At 41.9% G+C, this 21,787-nt stretch overlaps 1 protein-coding gene across 1 annotated transcript in view; it reads left to right on the top strand.

Moving 5' to 3' along the window:
• The window catches only part of slc2a9l2 (solute carrier family 2 member 9, like 2), a 180,124-nt gene that overhangs the window by 43,924 nt on the left and 114,413 nt on the right, over window positions 1–21,787 (top strand). Inside the window, exon 7 of the mRNA XM_080792106.1 lies at window positions 5,980–6,125. Within this exon, the coding sequence (XP_080648232.1) occupies window positions 5,980–6,125 (146 nt within the window). The remainder of the gene's footprint in view (window positions 1–5,979; window positions 6,126–21,787) is intronic.

Here is a 21,787-nt window from a genome sequence, read left to right as displayed (position 1 = left end):
AAGCTGCATGCAGCATTTCTAGCGACAGTGGCTCATGAGGGAGAGCATCCGTCTGGGACACAGAAGGTCCCTGGTTCCATGCCCACGCAGCTCCTCCTGGCTTAGTGTTTAAAGTTTCCTTGGCTTAGTGTTTTAGTGTTCTTGGTGCAGCGGTCTTCACTGTTTTCAGGCCAATTAAGGACCCTTTGGCTGCAGAGAGAGATGAAGCAGGGCGACCCCCACTACGTCTTGATTAAAATTGTGTTGCAGAGAGATTCAACTTTTTCATAGATTTCATAGTTTCTGTCAATTCATGTTTTTGTCTATTTTACCCACCCAAACTATCGTTTGTTGGATCCCTGTTCATGTGTGTTTCAGACATCTATAACCACGTAAACCCTCAATACTTAGTAAACTTGACCTTTGGCTCTGTACTTTCTTTCTATACCAAACCGAGGTGTTGTGATCTTGTAAAACTGCTATTTGGTCATCCTCTCAGAACAGGGTTCCTATCATGCAAACATTTGTAGTAACTCTGAGGACTCACTAGGACTCTAAGTGACTCTTAGTGACTCTCAGGGCTATCTTCTGCCTGTTGCAAAGCGGCACACACTGGTTGATAACAAATTATATTGTGCCTATTTAGCATCCGTTGGTCTTAAATAAAATGCAATCGGAGTGCACTGCTATCCAACGCACAGAGACTTGGACCAGCTCCGAGGTGGTCTTATCTTCTTGCGCAGTGACAGCGCGGCTTACTATTTAGACAGCACAACTCTCAACGCATTAACAGGTCTTCTGGGCTCGATCCTCCTGACACAAAGCCATCCATCACGTTGTAATAAGTGGTTTAAAAACAACCTACATCAGAGTGAACATGGCGTTTTGAAATTCATACTGTGAAGTTGACACAATTTACAATTTTGGCATTTAGCAGACACTCTTAATCCAGAGCGATTTACAGTAAGCAAGAACAAAAAACATGGTAATACATCAAAACATAATAAATAGTCATTATGAATCATACGTAAGCTTGGAATGGAATGAATATCTAACTAAGGAAACTATGTGTCTAGGGAAAGTGCTATTTAAGTTACATAAGTTGAGCCTATATGCATACGCCTGTAGGAGGTCGAGGCTAGGGCAAGTACTATGGCAAGTTCTATGACTATGGGCTAAGAGGTGTGTTTTCAGACTGCGGGGGAAGATTGGGAGTTAATCTGCAGTTCTGATTGCAATGGGAAGTGCAATAGTGTTGGAGCCCGAAGGGAGAAAAGTTTGGGACGTGGAGAGTTAATTGTCCCGGCGTTTTTAGCGAAGATACTTCCAGCTTCCCTGCTTCGGCTGATCTGAGCACTCGGGAGGGTTTGTAGCGTGCGATCAGATTTGCAAGATATGGCGGTGGCATACCTTTGGTTGCTTTGAATGACACAGCTGTCGGTTGGACATGCAAAGATATAATAGTCCGGCAGTCGAGGTGGACGGGTGGGAAATTAGGTATATAGTATTTTTTATTGGCCTAAAATATTGTCTATATACATGTATTCATGAATCCACTTGCTGACCGGCTGTTGATGTTGGGCATTTTTTATATGGGTTTCTTGTGACCCTATCATTAACATCCTATGGCAGGCAAAAATGTCAAACACTTCTTTTGCTTTAAGTAGTATGTAACATGTCAAACTAGGGGGGTTTCATGATTCTAAATCCATTCCAAGCATTAGTTTTGCACAAAATACATTCCTTGGGCTAAAAACAGCCATAGCCACAGCTTGCCCAAAATGTGCTGAGGATGAGCGAGTGATTATCAAGTTGATAGGTCTAGATATCACAGATTATTATTTTTTGCATATAGTTTAAGTGCAGCTTCTCTTAAAGGGAATGGGAGAAGACACACTGGTTTAAATAACGCAACACCCAAAACACACCCATGACTAATTCAGAGGCTCACTATAACCCCTTAGCGCCACGCACCTGGCTTTGCACCTGGATACGGTGCCGTCTAACGAGCAAAACCGCCGTCGACACAACCCCCCCTGATGCAATTTGAGCCCTGCATTTTAGACCCGAGAGGGCCCGGAAACCTTTCTCATACAGAAAACAGTTTGGTATACTGAAACTGACACTACAGCTTCACTAACAAGTGAAAAACACCATGTGGTGGCAGATGAGAGCAGGGATTCATTTTTAAGGACAGTGAAAAGGAATTCATTTTTAAGGACAGTGAAAAGGAAATATGTCACAATTTGACAAAGGGATGATTAATTAGTGATGTGAAGGTGGGCAGAAGGATTTTCTCTTCCCTGTGATGGACGGGGCAGATATACCAGAATGTACTAACGCTAAATCAGTCACTCTTGATTTGCTCAGCGTCACCATTATGTCTGTTATGGTAATGGGCATTATTGATCTGCCATTTATCCGGCTGTCACGTACTAGATGGCCACCATAGAAAGGACGGAAAGGCCAGCGCTATTGATCTCCTGTATTTTGTGACCGTTTCAGATAAGCAGAAAAAGTCAAAAATAGCACATGACATGTCATAGTCAATAGGTAGGCCTATTAATCTACATACCTTTTGTTTAAAAGGCATATTTTAATGTCATATTTGCACCATGATGCATTCCATCATATAAACAGTTGATTTGTTTCTTGTTATTATTTCCATGTTTGGGAATTTGAGGGCTTTCCTTAGCGAGATGACTCTCCATTCCCTATCAAGTAGTATACCGCAAGTTGTGTACGAGTTGATAAATACCAATTTCTCTGTAGAAATAGACATACAGTACGGATAGTTAATGCATCATTTGTTTTGAGATCTGAGTACACAAAATTGCCAACTAGGATGGCTTCGGTTTTGGAGCTGTTTATCAAAGTTTCTTAACATTTTCAAATCACATTTGGGTCAAATACAAAACAACAACAACACAATTTGTATTTAACCCCAGAGTTCCCGCTCCAAAAAAGCCTTTTGATAATAAATTATTAACTCATTTCGCTGGGGACCCCCTGGAACCCCCTGAAAGACCCCTGTGGGTCCCCAGACCTCACTTTGAGAACCATTGACTTAAATAACAAAATCTACCACCTCATGCCTTTACCTTATACGCATGAGGCACAGCCGGGGGCCTCGTAGGGGTCGCCTCGGGCCTCCAAATGAATTAATCTGCCACTGTTATAATTAGAATTTTAATAACTTCCTGTAGGCGCAAACGTACTGCGTGATGACACCCTTATGAATACAAATGTATATTGATTTCAATCACCTCCGCTCACACCAGAGTTTTATTGCAGTAGGGAGACACTCTTGGGCTGCTATGTTATTATTTATCCAACTCAAGATGACAGTCAGACACTGCATTACTCATTTTAAACGTCTAATCGGCACGCTAAAATATTATATCTCTCTCTCTCTCTCTCCCTTGCGGACAGGGTAAACAAACACCCTCTGCTGCACACAGCAGGCATAGTGAGTGAGAGTCCAGCTTTCTGTAGCCTGGGACAGGATGGGACGTTCTTATTGGTTGAGACCCAGGTTGAGATGACGTTTCAGACTGAAACTTCAAATGTAAAATAGGCATTTCATCACGACTTTAAAATCCGATCATCTAAAACAAGTTGAAGCCACGTGCATTTGCAAGCATGGTTTCCATCCTCCAGCTGTTTAAAAACCCGGAAGAGTGTAGTTTGTATACCCACATTGCGCAACAAGATTGCTCCCTTCTCCTCAGTGGCTGGAACATATTCAGATCAATGGGCTATGTATTGTGCACACAGGCCATTTTGGAATGAATTTGAGCCTTCATTAGTATCAGTGGTGTTACAGCACCAGCCTAGGGGAACTGGGCTGCAACATGAATGCGATGGATCCCTCTTAAAACCTCTCACATGAACCACCAGCAAACATGGGTTTTATTTCGTCTGTAAGGGGGGAAGGAAGTCTGAGCATTAACAACACCAAAGAAATCACACTAAATATACTAACCCTACCTAAACTGTCCGGAACCATCAAAAGAAAATACAATAATACTCTAACTCCTGCTTAACAAAACAGACAACAAACGGGGCCCCAAAGCAAATAACCCCCCCCCCCCCCCCCCACCCTTACCAAACCCGACTGTTCAGATCATGACATTTGGGGATTGTAAATGCCAACATAAATACACAAGAGATTGGCACTAAGATAATGAATTCAGGGAGCACAGAGGGAGTGGTGTGTTTGCTGGGAGTCCACATGGGAGTGAAGAGAGGACCCCCTGGCACTGAACAGAGGTGGCCTGTTATCCTCCTCCACCACCCGCCGAAGACCAATCACTGCCTCCAGGCTCCGAGACACCACCTACTTTCCCAAGCATCCACTTAACTCTCTCACTCTCTGCCCACTTCCACAGATGACACACCTGTCACACATCACTCTCTCATCAAGCCACCACACCAGGGAAAAGAAGGTTAACACTATACATATTCCAACCTCATATTACTCATATAGACCCAGGGTCGTAACAGTGGTAACACCTGTGAAGGAAGTAGCTAGGGAAGCAGCCCGGAAGTAGGAAGAGTTATTCGTTGTGCTGTTGTGATTGAATGGTAAGTTTAAGTTTTAGTAGTGACCGCAAAATTGAGGACAACAGCATAGAGGGAGAGGCGCCGAAATTGAGGATGGCAGAATAAAGGCAGAGGGGAGTGCATACTTAGTTTAGACTAGTCATTGGTTAGACTGTGACATGGGTTATGGTTAGGTTTAGGTGTGCTGTGGGAGGTTAAGGTTAGGGTGAGGGTTTGAGATAGGTTGTAGTTGTCTAACCAATGACTAGTCTAAACCAAAAACTGTCTAAACTAAGTACTGGGAGAGGCCGTTGTGATTGAGGGCTAGTTGTGATTTGCTGGAAGGTCTGCCATTTTATGCTCTGATTGGTTCTAACTAATACTTTTAATAGTGAAGGCAAAATTACCATATTGGTGCCGTGATTAGCCGTTGTGATTGGCTGGAAGGTGTGCCATTCTGCGCTGCGATTGGCTGAACAATGGGTTAATGAAAAAAAATAACAGGTACCTAAACGGGTATGGATAATAATAATTCTAGTTTATATTAATTATTTTAAGCCTGGAACAACCGAACAAGCCACCCAGGTGAATCATTTCCATAAAACATGATTCTGTGTAAATAATCTTTTTGAATATTTAATTAAATCTTAATTATACCATTTAATTTAATAACACATAATAAAATGTTTTATGGTCATGATTCACCAGGCTGGTTCCAGGCTTAACATAATTTATATAAATATGTGAAAAAATGAATGGGCTTTCTGCCTGTAGAACGACAAAATGACCACCACTGCTATGCTCTATTGGCAGTGGTTCTCAACCTTTTCAGGCTGTGACCCCCCCAATATAATCATAATATGATTATATTTGAACTGGGTGGGCCCCACTTGGAATGTAGGAGTTGAGGCATTACATTTAGTTTGACTCGGTTCCACAGATAAATATTTTGATCGTCTATTTAAAACATTGTCTCTTATATTTGACAATTTGGTGTATTTGTATAGTATAGTATGTCGGGCATTTGACTTTTCATGCTGTAAAGGTATGCTTCAAATCACGTAGGGATCGACCCCCGTGGAAGCACCAGCAGGCTGTCCAACAGTTTCTTCCCCCAAACCATCAGGTCACTGAATAGGCCAACATCCTGAGAGATGAATAGATAGCACTTTATCTATATTGCACTTTGAATGCATCAGCACTTTCTCCTGCTAATGTTGTCTACTCTACTCTCCTTACTTTTTAATGTTTTTACAATGCTTTGTCTCTTTTTAATGTGTCTATTGTTTTTAAATGTGAAGCATCATGAGTTGTGGAGAACGGTATTTTGCTCCCCTGTATGCCCAGTGTATAGTGTGGAAGTGACAATAAAATCTGATTGATTGATTGATTTAAGTAAGTGTAAGTACAATGGCTTAACGTTCAGTTTCTTTGTGTTGATGTGTTGTCCTGCAGGTATAGCTCTCAGCGCCCTGCCCATGTACCTGGGAGAGATCTCCCCCCGACACATCAGGGGTTCCATTGGCCAGTTCAACTCCATCCTCATCTGCTTGGGGGTGTTCACTGGACAGGTGCTGGGGCTGCCCGAGCTGTTCGGACAGGTCGGTCTTTCACACATTTTATTCTACTGACGTGAATAGTATAGAGATGATGCACAATATTGAAAGTATGAATGTTTTCAGGGGGAAACACACACGCATAAGCCTTGCCGAGCCATCTCCTGTTTCAGGGTGAGGCAGCTTGATGTACACCCCCTGGACATGACGCTAGTATGGTGCAGGGCCTTACCCCCAATCAATCCCTTAGGGGTTTACAGTAGCCTATCAATGCTTGTAAGCCCCGCAACATGTGATGTGTGGGCATGTTAATTATTTTTAAGCGATCTTCAAGTACTCATTTTAGCACCCGAATGCACACAAACATAATGTAAAAGACTATGGCCAATGCAAACAAACAGTAGTGCCTTCGCCCTCTTTTGCATCTGTTGTTGTTGCATATTGGATATGGAACATATCATTTTGTGAAGCAATAGTTTAACTGCTACTTATACAAATGAAATTGTGAGTTATCAACAGAACTAACTATGGTTACCATGGCCAACATGAAATCACGCAGACGCCCAATTTAATATTTTGACGGCAAACTAAAATTGTATGAATAAATGAATGAATCAATCGATCAATCACATGCATGTGCACTTTGCTCCAGGTACCATTTACAAAGTTAGGCGCCCCTGTCCTGAGACTCTTACAGAACAAACACCCCATATCAATGAGCAGAATATATAAGAGCTATTTAGTATTTAACACTTATTTTAACAAAAGTAAAGAATATCTCTCACCCTACCTAAAGACTTGCATAACGATTTGTATCTTGAACTTCTAGCCGAGAAGAAAGAAAGAGAGCCCTGGTTTGTTGCTTTGACTCTTTGAATCTCACTTAATTCCCACTGGCTCTCTTTCCCATCATCACCAACCTCTGCGTCGTTACCTTCCACTTGAGTAATAACCTCACGTTTCCACCATAATGTACGACGTGATAGGTCTAATCCCACATTCCAAGCGGCCATCAAGTTGAAATTGCCTTTACCCTTTGGGAAACTTAAGTTCTTTCTTCCCATGGCTGTACTGTATCATGTGCAATGACCACGGGTGGTTGCATGGTCCACGGCTGTCGCGTTGTCCCTATAGGCGATCCATTTCTCTCTCATCTCTTCCACAATTACTCAGAAATGCCACGTTTTCCCTATTTATCAGGTCTAGGGCTCTAAGCAGATAGTGGCTCCCTTCAGGCACAGATTCTTGGCTTGCAAAGAGCGATTTGAGATCAATTGCAACTGCTACTATACTACTGCAGCTCATCATCATGTTCACATTCAACGTTGGAAAGAAACGCAAAAAAAATAAAACTTCACATGCAGTGATGGACAAAGTGTACCGTACTCCATTAAAGTACAAATTACAAAGTGCATATAGGTACAAATTATGAAGTACATTTTCCTTTTAATATCAATGCATTGCTGTATTGGAATTTAGAACATATCCAAAAACATATTTAAAAATAAATCAGAAATAGTCAGAAAATAGAGTGTGGCACAGCTTGTACATCAGCTATTTTCAGTATTTATTTAATTGGGTTCAAATGGTTAATTCCTAATAGTTTTCTAATATTGTTTCACTGTGGGTTTTTCTGTTGCAAAACTACTGCTCTCATCAAGTGGGCAGAGTGGCATAAAACTATGCTTAAACCTATAACCTTAAATTAAACATTGCGATGAGAAGGATTCGATCTAGGATTGAAAGGCTAATGGTTAACAATGACGCCACAGTGCCATCTGGTCTGGGGTTTGGGGCGTTATTTTATGCGGTCCGCTCATGTGAGAGGCAGTTCTGCGTGCGTCACAGATGGAGGCGTCGTCAATTGTGTGTCATTTCGGGGAGGTAAATCGCCTTACAGTCTGGTGGGGACGCGCTGTGATTGGCCAGTCTTCTCTTTGACTGGCAGTTCTGCATTGGTGCCTTGGCAAATGTCATGTCAGGATGAAATTCATTGTCTCCCCTATACGTACAGTCAAACCCTGGCAGGGACCCCCCTGAGTCTACACATTTATGGAAGGATGATTATTATTGCTTAAACATGTACATTTATAATTGTGTGTTACATAATAGGAATTTAACATTTTGGTCATCAAACTGAACGGAGCTGCCTTAATTGGACCTTCATTAAGTTTTGACCTTAAACGTCTTGACCTGAGTACAATATTTATAATTTTAAATGTAGCGGAGTGAAACTCAATAAAAAATAAACAGCACAAAAAGTTTCGAAGTTTGGGTTTGGTAGTAGCTTATCTCTCTGTAACAATGCTTCTTGGTGATTACTCTTATACTGTTGGAAAGCCTGTTTATCTTTATTTTAAATGGTGGGATGATAGGTCATGCCCATACAAAATGTAAGAAACCTTCCCTGACAAAACCTCCCAGCTTTTCTTATTAAAATATATTCACACACACACACACACACACACACACACACACACACACACACACACACACACACACACACACACACACACACACACACACACACACAAATAAATATTCACAAAATGTGGCCTACTGGCAGTGTGCACGAGAGATTTGGCACTGTTGGGTGTATAGTAGTGCAGGATCCACAATTACATTTTCGGCCCCAAGACAACAAAAAGGGTAACGATTTACCATTTTCTTCAAAAACAAAAGTTGCATTGTATACATTTTAAGTGGCACATCAACATAAAAGAGCACAACATGGGTTGTGAGTGCAGTTCGTCCATTACATGCCAAATCCCTCCATTTGTAGCTAGACCTATTGCTTTGTTTTGAATGGATTTTTTCCATCACACCGAATTAATAATTCTCCATCTCATCCATTAGCCATTGACTTCCCCCTAATACTCCTCTCACGAAGATCCTTCCGTGCCATGGACACATTGGAATACCTACAGTACTTCCTATTTTCTCAAAATGAAATTCAAAGCCTTTTAGGTATAAAGGTCTGGCACAGCAGAGCTGATCCTCTCAAACATCAAAATGACAGTTAGTGATGGTGTGACATAATTAACCCCATTCTGTGCCACGCTACGAGCTTGTAGGTCTGCTATTTTTGAAAAATCGAAGAACGACTGACATAGAAACATAGCTTTTTCAGAAAACTGTCAGGATGTAGAAGACATTTTTAGAATCTGATCTCAGGTCAAAATGGGTCAAGCGTTATACTATGGTTAAATGGTTGTCTGCTAATCTGCTGAGCCTGAGGCCAAGATCAAATATATTATTCTCACACTTCTATTTACATTTTATAAATAAAAGCTGTTAATGGTCACAATCTTTTTGTGAGTTATCCGAGTGGCTCAGGAGGTATAGATCAGCCATCTGGGAGAACCGCAAGATCTATGGTTCCTCCTTACCTGGTTTCATGTTGACATGTGTCTCTGAGCAAGTCAGAAACGGAGCCCCTAATTGCTGCCTGGGAGCCCCCAGGTGGCTGCCCACTGCTCCTAATAACAGTGGTGGAAACTAACTACTACTCAAGTACTGTACTGTACTCGAGTACAATTCCGAGGTACATGAAATTCACTATATTTGAGTGTTAAAATGTTTTGATACTTAGAAATTCTACCCCACTACATCTCAGAGGCAAAGGTACTTTTTATTCCGACCAGAATTATTTGACAGCTATGTTAATGTTATGTTAATGACAGCTATGTCAATCAAATGTTATTCCAACATTTGATTGGAGGATAAACCCCTTTCGAGGGGGTCCTCAGACAGACCAGTTACTCTGTGAATTAGATAATTATTATAATACATGCCCTACAGTACTTGATTTGACTAAAATCATCAAAAATAGCAGACCTGCAAGCAAGCATGTTTTGAGCTTGTAGATTTGCTATTTCTTTTGTTTTTTTACATTTTAATCCTGAAAAGTTAGTTTTGGACATATCACGTTTCCACCCGACAGAGACGATATTGTCATGCCAAAACATGTACTTTTACTGAAGTAAAAGTTTGAATACAGGACTTTTTTAATATTGCTTTTGTATTTCTATATTGTGGTATTTCTACTTTTACCTAAGTAAAAAATAAATTGTACCAAAAACCAACTAATGGTTAGGATGTGTCGTATGCAGAGACATCATTTCTCTACCAATAAAGTTTCATTATTATCAATTGGATTAATTACAATTAAGCACAACCTTGACAGTCTCAAGCTTTAATTAGGAGCAGTAAAAAGTGTCAAATCCAACCTGAAATTGTAGCAATAATAAAATGTCCTTTCCCCTTCATAAGAAGAATGTCCTCTCCTTCTGTGCTCTCTTCCTCCCTTTATTGGATTGGGATTGAAGGTTATGTTCCCATCTGGCACTAGATCCATTTGACGGATATAGTGGAAACGTGCTATTCTTGGTACAGTTCATCTTGGGACGTCACAGGGGAAATGCTACACTTCATTGTGACTCCATTGGATGTTATTTCAACGTGTGGTTTGACTAGAAAATGTATGTATTTATTTTCTTTTTACCCTCCTTTTATCCCAATTGTAGTCATTATGCAAATGCCCCCCCCCCCCCCACACACACACACACACACTGTGTGTTGTCACTGCTGTTGTATCCTACCGACAGTGAGGAGCCCCCACCAGGAAGACTTAGAGCCTTCGTCCTACTCCTTCCGCCCGGCTGGTAGGCACTGGGCAGGCACTTTACCATCGCAATATCTAAACGCGTGAATCTTTTTACAATAACCTTGAGGGTTAAAGTAGAATTATTAATGCTCTGTACAAGTGTCCATGACACAGAAGATATATGATGGAGTCATGGAGACAATAAAGACTATTATTATCATTATTATTGAAGGTGGTAACAGTCCATTTGCTCAGTACAATATTTCGGGGGCATATTTAGAATGTGTGCAGGGTTGAGTATGTTGAATTTAGTTTGCACTAATGCGATCTCTAATGGAGGATTTATAGTTGACACAATGAAATAAGTATTCAGTGTGGGGCAGACAGCCTGTCACAGCCAGATTTGGGAGACCAGTAGCTTTGTTGTTGCAAGGAAAGCGGTAAAATTAGACTTTAGTGGTTGTTCTAGTCTCAGACCTGTTCAAACACCGCTCCGACTGAGGGACACAGACTAAAAGCGTCACAATCAGTAGGACACGGAAGTATCTCTGGAGGGGGCGCTTATTTAGTCACGGCTAAAATACTGAAAGTCCTAATGAAAACCATTAGCTTATAGACATCTCAATAAGCGTCTCGGTTAGAGCACACGTACTGCTTGGACTATGGTGCAGTAACTAACAAGAAGAAGAAGAAAAAATACAACCTATTATAATATTTCGCTATTCATTAATTTTGTAATTTATCAGAAAGCCGGGCTTTTTTAAATCCAGATTCATCAGCCCCTAGATCAATGTGTACTTTGGTCAGGGAAAGCAGAAATCAATATACGTATATTGTTGTTGGTGTCAATTGGCCTGTTGAACTCCAAATCCCTTGGCTTCGCCGTATTCCTCTGTGATATTAACACCGAGTAGACACGTATCAGTTTGTACTTATTTCTTTCCTATCCTCCACCTCTGCGGTGACATTTATATAGGCGGAGGGGCCGGGGGCCTGGGAATCCATCATATTGTCGCTGTCGGGCAGAAACCTCTTATCTCCGTATTGTAACGTTTCGTTTTCTCTTGCTGTCTTGCTGCCTTTTAATAGTAACAGTTTTGACATATGATGTTTCCACCCAACATCGACCAGCTTCATGAATATCCTATGGGACAGCATGTGTGTTCACGCAGTGGCTATTCATTCACACAACCTGTCGTCCTTTTGGCCGACCTATTTGTTAGCCATGTTTTGACACGGAGATTGAGGAGCGTGGACATCGACGCGTGACATATCTGACCATTTCTCACTTACTGACCTTAACGATGCGAGATGAGACTCATAATTGTTCCATGTCCTTCGGGGCTTCTGGTGATGATGGCAAACTGATCGACAAGCATTGTCAGCTGCTATCAGGTGCAGAATGATAATGAGCCTTCGACACAATCGGTCAATATGTTATCTTTTAATGACAATCGCTCTTAACATCCATATGCCTGCCATCCCTCCATGACCTCCAGCCCAGCAGTAGCTCACATCACATGTTTATTGTGGCTTTCCCGCATGAACTGTTGCCATAGCCCATTAAGATTTGAGGCTGATTCTAAAAAAGAAAAGAAAAAATGAAATCTTCTAAATCCTGACAGTTTTCTGATCAGTGTTGCTCAAACCTTTTGGCTGCCGACCTATACAACATATTTAGTTTAGTTTAAAAGGTTTGTGTATATATAGTCCTAAATATATATATATATATTGCACACATTTTCTGATGCTAAGTGACACGCCATGAGTGGTGCCAATTGGAGCCTCTACAGCGGTGCCCATTGGGCACTGGCCTACTTGAAACGATGCAAGTTGGAAATGCATGCCCCACCCAGATATTATGACTGTTTCCCTTTTATGCCCATATATGGAGTCTGTAGAGACCTTTTGTCCTTGTGGTGGTTGACTGAGAGTACCTTTTTCTAACTGACTGGCTTTGTGCAGCAAACTTAACCAAAAAAGGGAAATGAGGAATGTCCAGACGTAGAGTTGAAGTTGAACTCAAAAGGTTTATTTGATCCAAGTTGAAAACAAAAAGAAAGATACTTTTAGCATATAACTGTAACTGAGAATAGAAGGAGGTGTAGAACAAAAACCAGACGTAAAAAACTGTGAACCTCCAATCAACAACACCTGGCCCTCTGATGGCCAGGTAATTTATGTCCTCTCTGCCATGTCTGTAGGGGGTGACAAAGCACACTAACAGGAATGTTAGACATGGCATGATGGCACATACATGATGTGATGGCCTATAGTAGATCGGCTCCTACAGAGTCTATGCAGACGTCAGAATGATGTCAGAACAGGCCAGCTCCATATATGGACACTGGGCAGGGACCCTGTCCAGAACCCGGGCAGAGGCCTTTTGTGGCGGTTCTGGACATTCGTGGGTCTGACCGACTCAACACCGGGCACTGCACTCCCTGTGGGGGTATGGAACACGTGTGTCGAATTTGAAGTCGGTGGGGCGAACGGTTCTCGAGTTACGTGGATTACAGATTACACACACACAGACTTGGTGCATTTATAGTTAGATACGTGTAGCCTCGGAAACCCTGACGTTTGTATTTCCAGGGAGAAAAGTCTGGGGCCGAGTCCACTTCAGTTCAGCATACAGTAGCTCAAACGTCGCTCACTCTGATGATTTCTGATCGTCTGCACCTTTATTAAATTGACGCACACACGTACACCCACACACACTCCTCTCTCTCTCTGTCGCTCTGATTAATTAGTCTCATGTCCAGCAGCTGCGCCTATAGTTTCATCCTGCCGGGAGCTGCCTATGCCATAAAAAGCATAGGTGAGTTCCAGTCTAATAGTTAGATGACACACACTGCCCACTATGGCTTCCTGTAACACGTAGAGCGTGAATAGATGGGAATTGATGGGATGTCAGCGACGTGACATCTGGTGACGATCACTCAAGGACAGATTGAGAAATCCATGGTATCTGGATTGAGTGTTTCTGTGTTTATTTATTCAGATTGAGCATGATCCTTCTGAATGACCTTGAATGTGTTGCAATTTGACTTGCTCCAGCGGGCCCTATAAGCCCACAGTGGAAAGATGCATACACCCCCGGCCAGCTATAATACAAGTCGACAGATCTATTGTCTGTGTGGCAAAGCGCATGGCTCTGGCTGTTAGTGTAAGTCTTCTTAGATTGGATTAGATAGAACGTTATTGATCCTGCAGGGGGATTATTCAGTCGCCAGAGGCACTATAAAACAGTACGTACAGAATACAGATATGGAGAGAAGTGAGGAGAAGCTATTTTTGCAACAATCTTTTTTTTGGAATCCTGAAACGTAACAGTTTTGGACATAATGATGTTTCCACCCGACAGATGTTTTACTTTATTTTAGATGATGTACTCTGTACTTACTTTAAGTCAAATTTTTAGGTACCTTTTACTTTACCTGCATGGGCATTTCTACAGTTCACTTTTCTCCCGTTTACTATAACTTTTTGAGTGGTGCAACCACTCCCTTACGGAGCTATGTGTGTCTCTGCCAAGGACGGTCTGTCCGTCCGAGCACGAAAATAGCATGGTTGGTTTACACCACCAAGTCTCACTGTTGCGCAACCTAACACACACATAAACACACACGCACATATTAACTGTATATGATGATTTCGGGTGTACAGTGACAGTACAGTACAGTAGAGGGACCCCCTGGGGACCCCCACACGGTAACTCTGTCATTTCTCGACCGTTTCGGACGCGGGGCTGCTCGCCCGAACCGGGCCCTCCTCCTGGGCACATTCCTGGTGGTCTGGATGGTCTTTTGTTGCTAGTTTCATTGCAAATTTAGATTATTCTTGCTAATCAAATTAATTCAGAAATAATCAATTGTTTAAGAAAATTAATGATCAGTATTTATCGTCCAATAACATGATACACTTGATTCCGAAATGGACATTCTGTATAATGAGTAAGATTTTGACTGCAGAAGCAGAAATTTACTTGTACAATGTTGACATATTTTTATACTGTGGTATTGTAACTTTTAATGAAAAGGAAGGGATGTCCGCACACTGTTTCACTGCTCCCAGGTAAATATTTATTGATGGTACAACGTTTCGACCCTTGTGGGTCTTCGTCAGGTATGGAAGTATTGTTACTTTTACTCACGTACTTCTTCCACCACTGATCTTTCCCTTGCACACTTACATGTGTGGTATCTGGAATCACAATTCACATTAATATAGCTTAAATAACTGTTTATAGTGTGACATTACATTGTCTCTCAGCTGGGCAAACATGTCATGACACAGAGTTTTTAGCAGGCTAGGAATCTCAGAATAGCCAGTGGCACTGGTCACTAACTTGATCACCACGAACAAATGGTTGGGGGTTGTTTGCTATACATGTTAGGACACCTACTGTGCTTCCTAGCTCTGTGACTTGACCACTACCTTATTTGGATACAATTTGGGACAAAAGGGGTTTGAAGGGAAGGGAAACCTGAGACCATGCACCTTTTACTTTGATGTCTTTGTCCTGATCTGTATAAAGTCTACTGGAAATGTTTGTAACAGTGTGTTTGTGTCCGGACGCCGTGAGGCTGAAGGATCCATGGGGCCTGATGCTGTTTTCTGAACTCTGAAAATAAATCTGGACTCCGAAACTTTCATTTGCCTGTTTGCGGTCGACTCCATTCTCCGTATTTTTGCTTAAGTATTTAAGTCTAGTAGGCCTACGTTTGTTTATGGGCTTCATGGAGAGAGAAAAGCACTCAAGCACTCATCTCTCTATATTTAGTTCAGATACTTCACATGCTAAGCGCATGGCTCTGGCTGTTACGTGGAAGTCTTCTTAGATTGGATTATATTGCATTAGACCGAGCGTTATTGATCGCACAGGGGGATTATTCAGTATAGCCACAGGCAAGTACAGAATTCAGATACGGAGTGTACGGTAAGATACTGCAAGGATAGTGACAAAAAAACAGTCAAGCTTAACGCCCTATAACTTGTTCACACTACAGCGTCACACATAAGCATCAAAAGTAGCAGATCCACAAGCTCTGAATGTGCTGCTTGCAGATCTTGCTACTTTTGAATTTGAATCCTGAAAATGTGATGTTTCCACCCAACAGAGACCATATTATTGGGTCCCAAACAGGGACGTGCACACATAGACATCAAAGGGCCTTCAGCCCCTGCCCTTTTACCTGTCTGTAAAACAACTGCCCTCTCCAGACCACGAATGCAGCATTTACTGTGGTGAAAGAAATGCAAATGCCCTCCTCTCCTTTCCATGCCATGCCGGAATTAAGGCAGCATTCAGGAGAATAGCTTTTTTCCTCGAAGTCTCCTGAACTTGAACACAGTATTTTGCATTGAACAAATTTGTTTCGAAATCCATGTCGTATACACCACATCTCCACTAGCTAAAGAGTGCTGGGTTGCTCCCCGAAAATATTGTCGCTATTGTCCCTATTTTCGTCCAAAAGTGCCCTCTTACGGGACATCAGCCTCCACCCCTCTAACACTCTCTGCACGTCCCTGGTCCCACACGTGGCACTAAACGTGACAGGTTTATTAAGTATTCATTTGACAGAGCACTTCCGAACTACAACACCATGAGTCCCATGATCATTCCAAATGCTTGTGCTCTCTTTCTCTCGCTCTCTGTCACTCCCTCACTATGACGCACACAAGCGCACAGTAGACACCACTGGGAAGCGTAAATGCTAATTGTATTGTAATGTTTTAATTGCACGTTTTAATTATTTCGTTGGGATTACCGCGGAAGAGATGTTATCGAGGGAGCAGCAGTTACTTTGTATGTTCTGAAGAGGAATAGCAGATTGGCCATAAAACATTCACATTTAATCAAATGAGGCGGAAATTAAGAGAGCTTACAACCGTGCTGCCACTATAGCTAGAATAATTTTCACCATGCAGACGGCTATGTCCTTTATCTGTTGCTATAATGAAAGGGAAATCCAGTCAATTGATGAGGCATGTATAATTATGCTATAAAGGTTCACTAAAATGTTCTGTGTAGTTATACATGAAATGCATACAGTATAATGGACTTGGGCTGAACTTAAAATCATGCAGTCGTGTCTCCTCTCTGTCCATAGATGCTGAAACAGCTTTGACCAATTACAAAGATTGTGTGAGACTTCTAAGGCTTTTACTATACTCTCCTTTTATCCTCCTCTTTGCCTTCAGGCAGCAAATGTTTCCCTTTTTCCCCCCACAATGAAAGTTCTCACGGGAGATAATCAATGTGAGACCAAAAAAAGTGCAGGGGAACTTAGAACAGAATATTGCATTGTGGTGGAGGGAAAAGGCCATTCCCTTTTGGGTGTTTTGGTTTGGTCGGTAAATGATTAACGATCCGGGTCATGACTGTAATTTCTGAGCTGAGGTGTGTATTAGCGCCGGGATGATGAGATCCAGGCCCAAGAGGAATGCACGGCCCCATAGCAGAGAATGCTGCAGAGATTTTGTGCACACACCTATTGTGCGTGCCAGCGGGATGGGTCCTCGCGGGGGTTCCAGGGGATCCCCATAAAAATGACATAAAATATCATCAAAATCAGTTTAATCTAATCTCGCTGCTTTCCAAGTGAAGGAGCAGCGGTTCTACTTTGAGACTTATTCTTTTGGTCATGAGCTGTGGTTTGTGAATCCACAGTCAGCCACAATGGATACCTTAAGTTAAGGGCACCTTATACTGTTCTCACATATAACATATTTATACACAAAGAGAAGTCCAGCATGCTTCATTAGTTATGGGTAAATAATAATATAAGACTTGACTGGGTCTGCAAGTGTATCAATTTATCAAATTACCCCAGGTATTTTTCTTTGTAAAATATCAATACTGGACCATTTTAATACATGCAAGTTGGACCATTTTAATACATGCAATGGTCTATAACACAGACCCTGCTTAATCCATTACATTTGCAAGAACGCTGCCAAAGAAATATCAGTTAAGGGGTCCTTGACATGAAAAGGTTTGAGAACCACTGAATGCACTGTACTGTACAGTACATACACCTGGACTCATGATTACACCAACCCTGCAAAAGACACCTACTCCTCCCATTGTCCTTGACCTTGGTGCAGACAGTACTGGTAACACTGGAGTTGTTCGCTGGGCGGTGGGCGCTGCACTGTGTCTGCTCTATAGTTAACCCATTTACAGCACAGTAAATAAAGAAATGATGCGCTATGAGCTTGTACATCTGATATTTTTGAATAGCCAAAATATAAAATGAAAATGACACAGATGCTTGCACAGTGTTAACCCATTGATGCCTGAGGCCGAATCTGGGAACGCCTTCTAGGGCCTGACCTAAGGTTTCTGAAAACCTTCAAATTCTGATGATTTTTTTTTTTAAATAGTTATGTTGCTACATGTATAGCAATAGCTGATGAGACACAGAGTGCGCGCCGGCATCAAGGGTAGAACAACGTATACGTTGCACCAGGCGTCAATGGGTTAAGGGGTTAAGATGGGTCAAATACAGACACATTGCCCCAAGAAGATTACTCATTCATTAATTAATTCCTTCATTCCTGCAATCTGCAATAATAAAATTGTGTACGACATAAAAAATACTACAGTAACAATTTTATGTGAGCTGTAAAACTTTCCAGCAGATTAGTTGGGGAGGGTCCAAGGATGTGGGTTTTGTTTTGTTCCCGCCGTGAAACGTATACGTGGGCCCATGAAGCCTTGTTCAACAGGGATTAAGGGCTGTACAAATACATCTGACTTGACTTGGCAGCTGAGGCCCCGCCTCCAGGATGACACTCCTATCCAAAGGATGTTGCATGACTAGTGAAGCTAAATCGACATGGAGCAGGATTATAAAATGTTAACCCGTGCCAACAGATTTGGACGGGGTCTGTCTGTCTTTCTGTCTTTAACAAAAATGATTGGGGAACGGGTTGTCAGAAAACAAAATTGGAGGAGATGATCAGTATGGTGCCCCAAAGACCTGATTAACGGCTTTAATTACAATACTCATAATTACTCCTGAGGCATATTTTGACAATAGCCATCCCCCGTTTCCATTTCCTAGTAACAAAGATCAGTGGCAAATGTATACATTGATATGTCCCCTCCCCCCTTTACAAATAAACACATACCCTATGGATACAGGGGCTATGATTCAGTGCGGTCATTATCTAGTGTACTCTAGTCTACTGTGGTTATGATTTAATGTATTGCGATAAGCAGGCAATATATTGGAGAAAACAAAACTCGTTCATAAACTCCCTGTTGATGTTGAAGGTGAAGTCAATTTACTAGAGTCAACGCTTTTGCTTTTGAGGGACCCCTGCAATGTTTCCATACCGGCACTATTGAAACAGTAAACAACTTGAACTTAAACTTGAGTTACAGTATAGCATAAAACTACTAGGAAGTTAAGCCATTAGATCTGGCTGCAGCACTTTTTGTCAGGCTGTGCAGCCTCACAAAACGCTGTGATGGATGAAGTGGGGTAGTTTGTTAAAGTCAACATAGCCGGGGGCACAGCACATTTCACACCAGACTGCATTGAAAACAAAGGATTACACAATGCTTGTTGTGTCAAAACAAATGAAAAAGGGGATCTCATCTGGGACCCTATAGCTACAAGCATGGAATCAGTAGTTTGCAGGTTCATGTTCATTTCTAGACGTTATGTGTTGTGGATTAACCCCATTCCGCGTAACCAATCACAGACTGCTATGATCCCTCTATAACATTTTTTGAAAACTCTGTCTGCATCAATTTTCCACCTCAATGGGTTGGCCAATAATCAGAATCAGAATTTGCACACTGAGCATTAGGCACTGACAAAGCGGATTTATGAATTTTCCGAAAATTTAAGCTGTTTATTTGCATATTTTGACAAGTGCGAAGGGATCTGAACTTGGCCCGTCATGAGGCAAATAATGTCCATATGTGTTATGCCCAGTTTCCCATATGGACATGCCTATAGGCCTGACATCAACGCAAATCAGCGTTGTTTGGCAACAGATATCAGTGCCTAAATAAAATGTTGTTATTGTTATTTAGAAGATAGATGCTAGGTTCATTGTCTACCTATCCTATAGGTTCAATGTACAGATGTTTTGTTTAGAGTGTGTATATATATTGTGGAATGTCTGTGACCAAGAACCAACACAGGACACCAGTTTAACAGGGTTTTTATTTCACCAAACTGGAAATTATACAGGAGGTCGGAAGAGAAACCCAACGTAGGTCCCTTTGGCAATTACAGTCCACAAAATGTCTGTTCTGTTCCTCAGGCGCTTCCTCGGCCTGGGGGAGGATGAGAACGGTGCATTAGATTTCTACTCGGTTTATACAGTCTCTCAGAGCGCGCTCCTCACTGGAAGGCTCGATTCAGTACGATCGGACAGGACGGAGTTCCCTTTCTTCGGGTGACGTCATCAGTCTTTATCTTTAACTGTAGCAGTTCTTCTCTCCCGCTAGCGGGGGTTCAGCTGACATAGAGCGTATATCTTCAAGCCACTCTCTGCAAATCAACTGAGCCACTGCGTTCCAGACAGTGCTCAGGATAATAATAATAATAAAAGGTTTCTTTCCGACCTTATATGGCTGAGTATTCCGCGTCACCGTGTCTCGTATGGTCCGATTGTCTCCTCCGTCCCTCGGACGTTTCCTGGACAGTTCCTAAAAGCCTGTGGTGAGAGGAGAGTGACAGTCACCACATGCATGAATAGACACATAGATGAATGGGTTGCGGAGAAAGTGTGTGTGTGTGTGTGTGTGTGTGTGTGTGTGTTTTACCCCCCCCAACGGTATTCGCTGTGCGTGCCTCTGTGAGCGTGTGTGAACCAGCCGCTGTCAGACTCAGAACTGAACTTCTCTCTTATACTGCGGGTGTAGTCACGGCTGTGGCTGATTGGTGATTTGGGTGTGGTTGTTCCATCATCTCAATCTGGCGGAGGAGGAGGTTTTGTATGTAGACGTGTCCTACTACGAGGCCGAGGGCGGGCCTAGCTGCCCGAGGCGTCTTTTGTCTGATAGCGTGTCTGGTTGCCCTGGCAACGCACTTACCATCACGGGATTTCGCTAGCGAGACCCCACAATATATATTGCTTAGAGACTGATGCTAGTTATTGGTTTACCTGTTTGCCTAGTTTACTGAAGTTCTAGAAATGAAATGGAAATAAAAAAATATCTATATATTTGAAAAAATATCTTTGTGAACAAACCGGTATACTCAGATTTAGTTCCAGACTAACATTCAGAGATTGTGGAATAGTTGTCTGGCTACGCGAGTAGATAGAGGAGGACAGAGATAGATAATCGTTGTCTGTGATGTACTATTCATTTTGCTAGCTTTAATTAAATCTGTTTCAGCTTAGAACTATCAAAATGGCACCTTTGCCATGCAAAGGTGTCATTTCAAGGAGCATTTCACCCATTTTCAACCTTATCTTCATCTAATTAAATATTCCATGTTACAGTATGTGCGTGAACGTGACCATGCTGTGTAGGCACTGGCACCGGAAATGTATTTATTTATGTATTTTAGCATTCATTAACACAGTTTCTATTCTGACAACTTTCATTCCAAAATTTCCTCTGCATAATAATGGTAATGACATAGTATAATAAGATATGCACTATAGCTGGGGACCTGTAACGATCTGGTTTGGTTCGCCATAAAAATGCTATTTTGAAAGGAGTACATGGCTGCCAGGCCCGAGGCTGGTTTCCCTGTGTGTTGTTGTCCAACGTTAGTCATAAAGTTCCACTGCACCTGAACAGTGTTTGAGCACTTGACCTGTAGAAGCATTGTTCCTTGTTAGATCCTCTCAACTGCACAATTGGTTAATCAATTTCACTTCAATGTATATATGCAAGCCAACATAATGTGGGGAAAAAAATGTTTTGTTAGCAGCCACAAGGTTCAAGGTTGCTCATCCATACTATCCATTATGCACACCAACAACGTCCTTGCATATTGTTGGGATAAAGTAGACCTTTTAAGCAGTTACCATTACTCATGCACTAGTGTGCACCCTAGCTGTGAAAGATTTCTATATAGTGTCTGAAAAAGTAAATACACGTCAGAATTCTCCAGGA

Source organism: Protomyctophum bolini (genome assembly GCF_963924005.1).
Source record: "Protomyctophum bolini genome assembly, chromosome: 2".
In the NCBI taxonomy this organism is placed as follows: domain Eukaryota; kingdom Metazoa; phylum Chordata; class Actinopteri; order Myctophiformes; family Myctophidae; genus Protomyctophum; species Protomyctophum bolini.
This window is presented reverse-complemented; position numbering and strand designations above follow the sequence as displayed.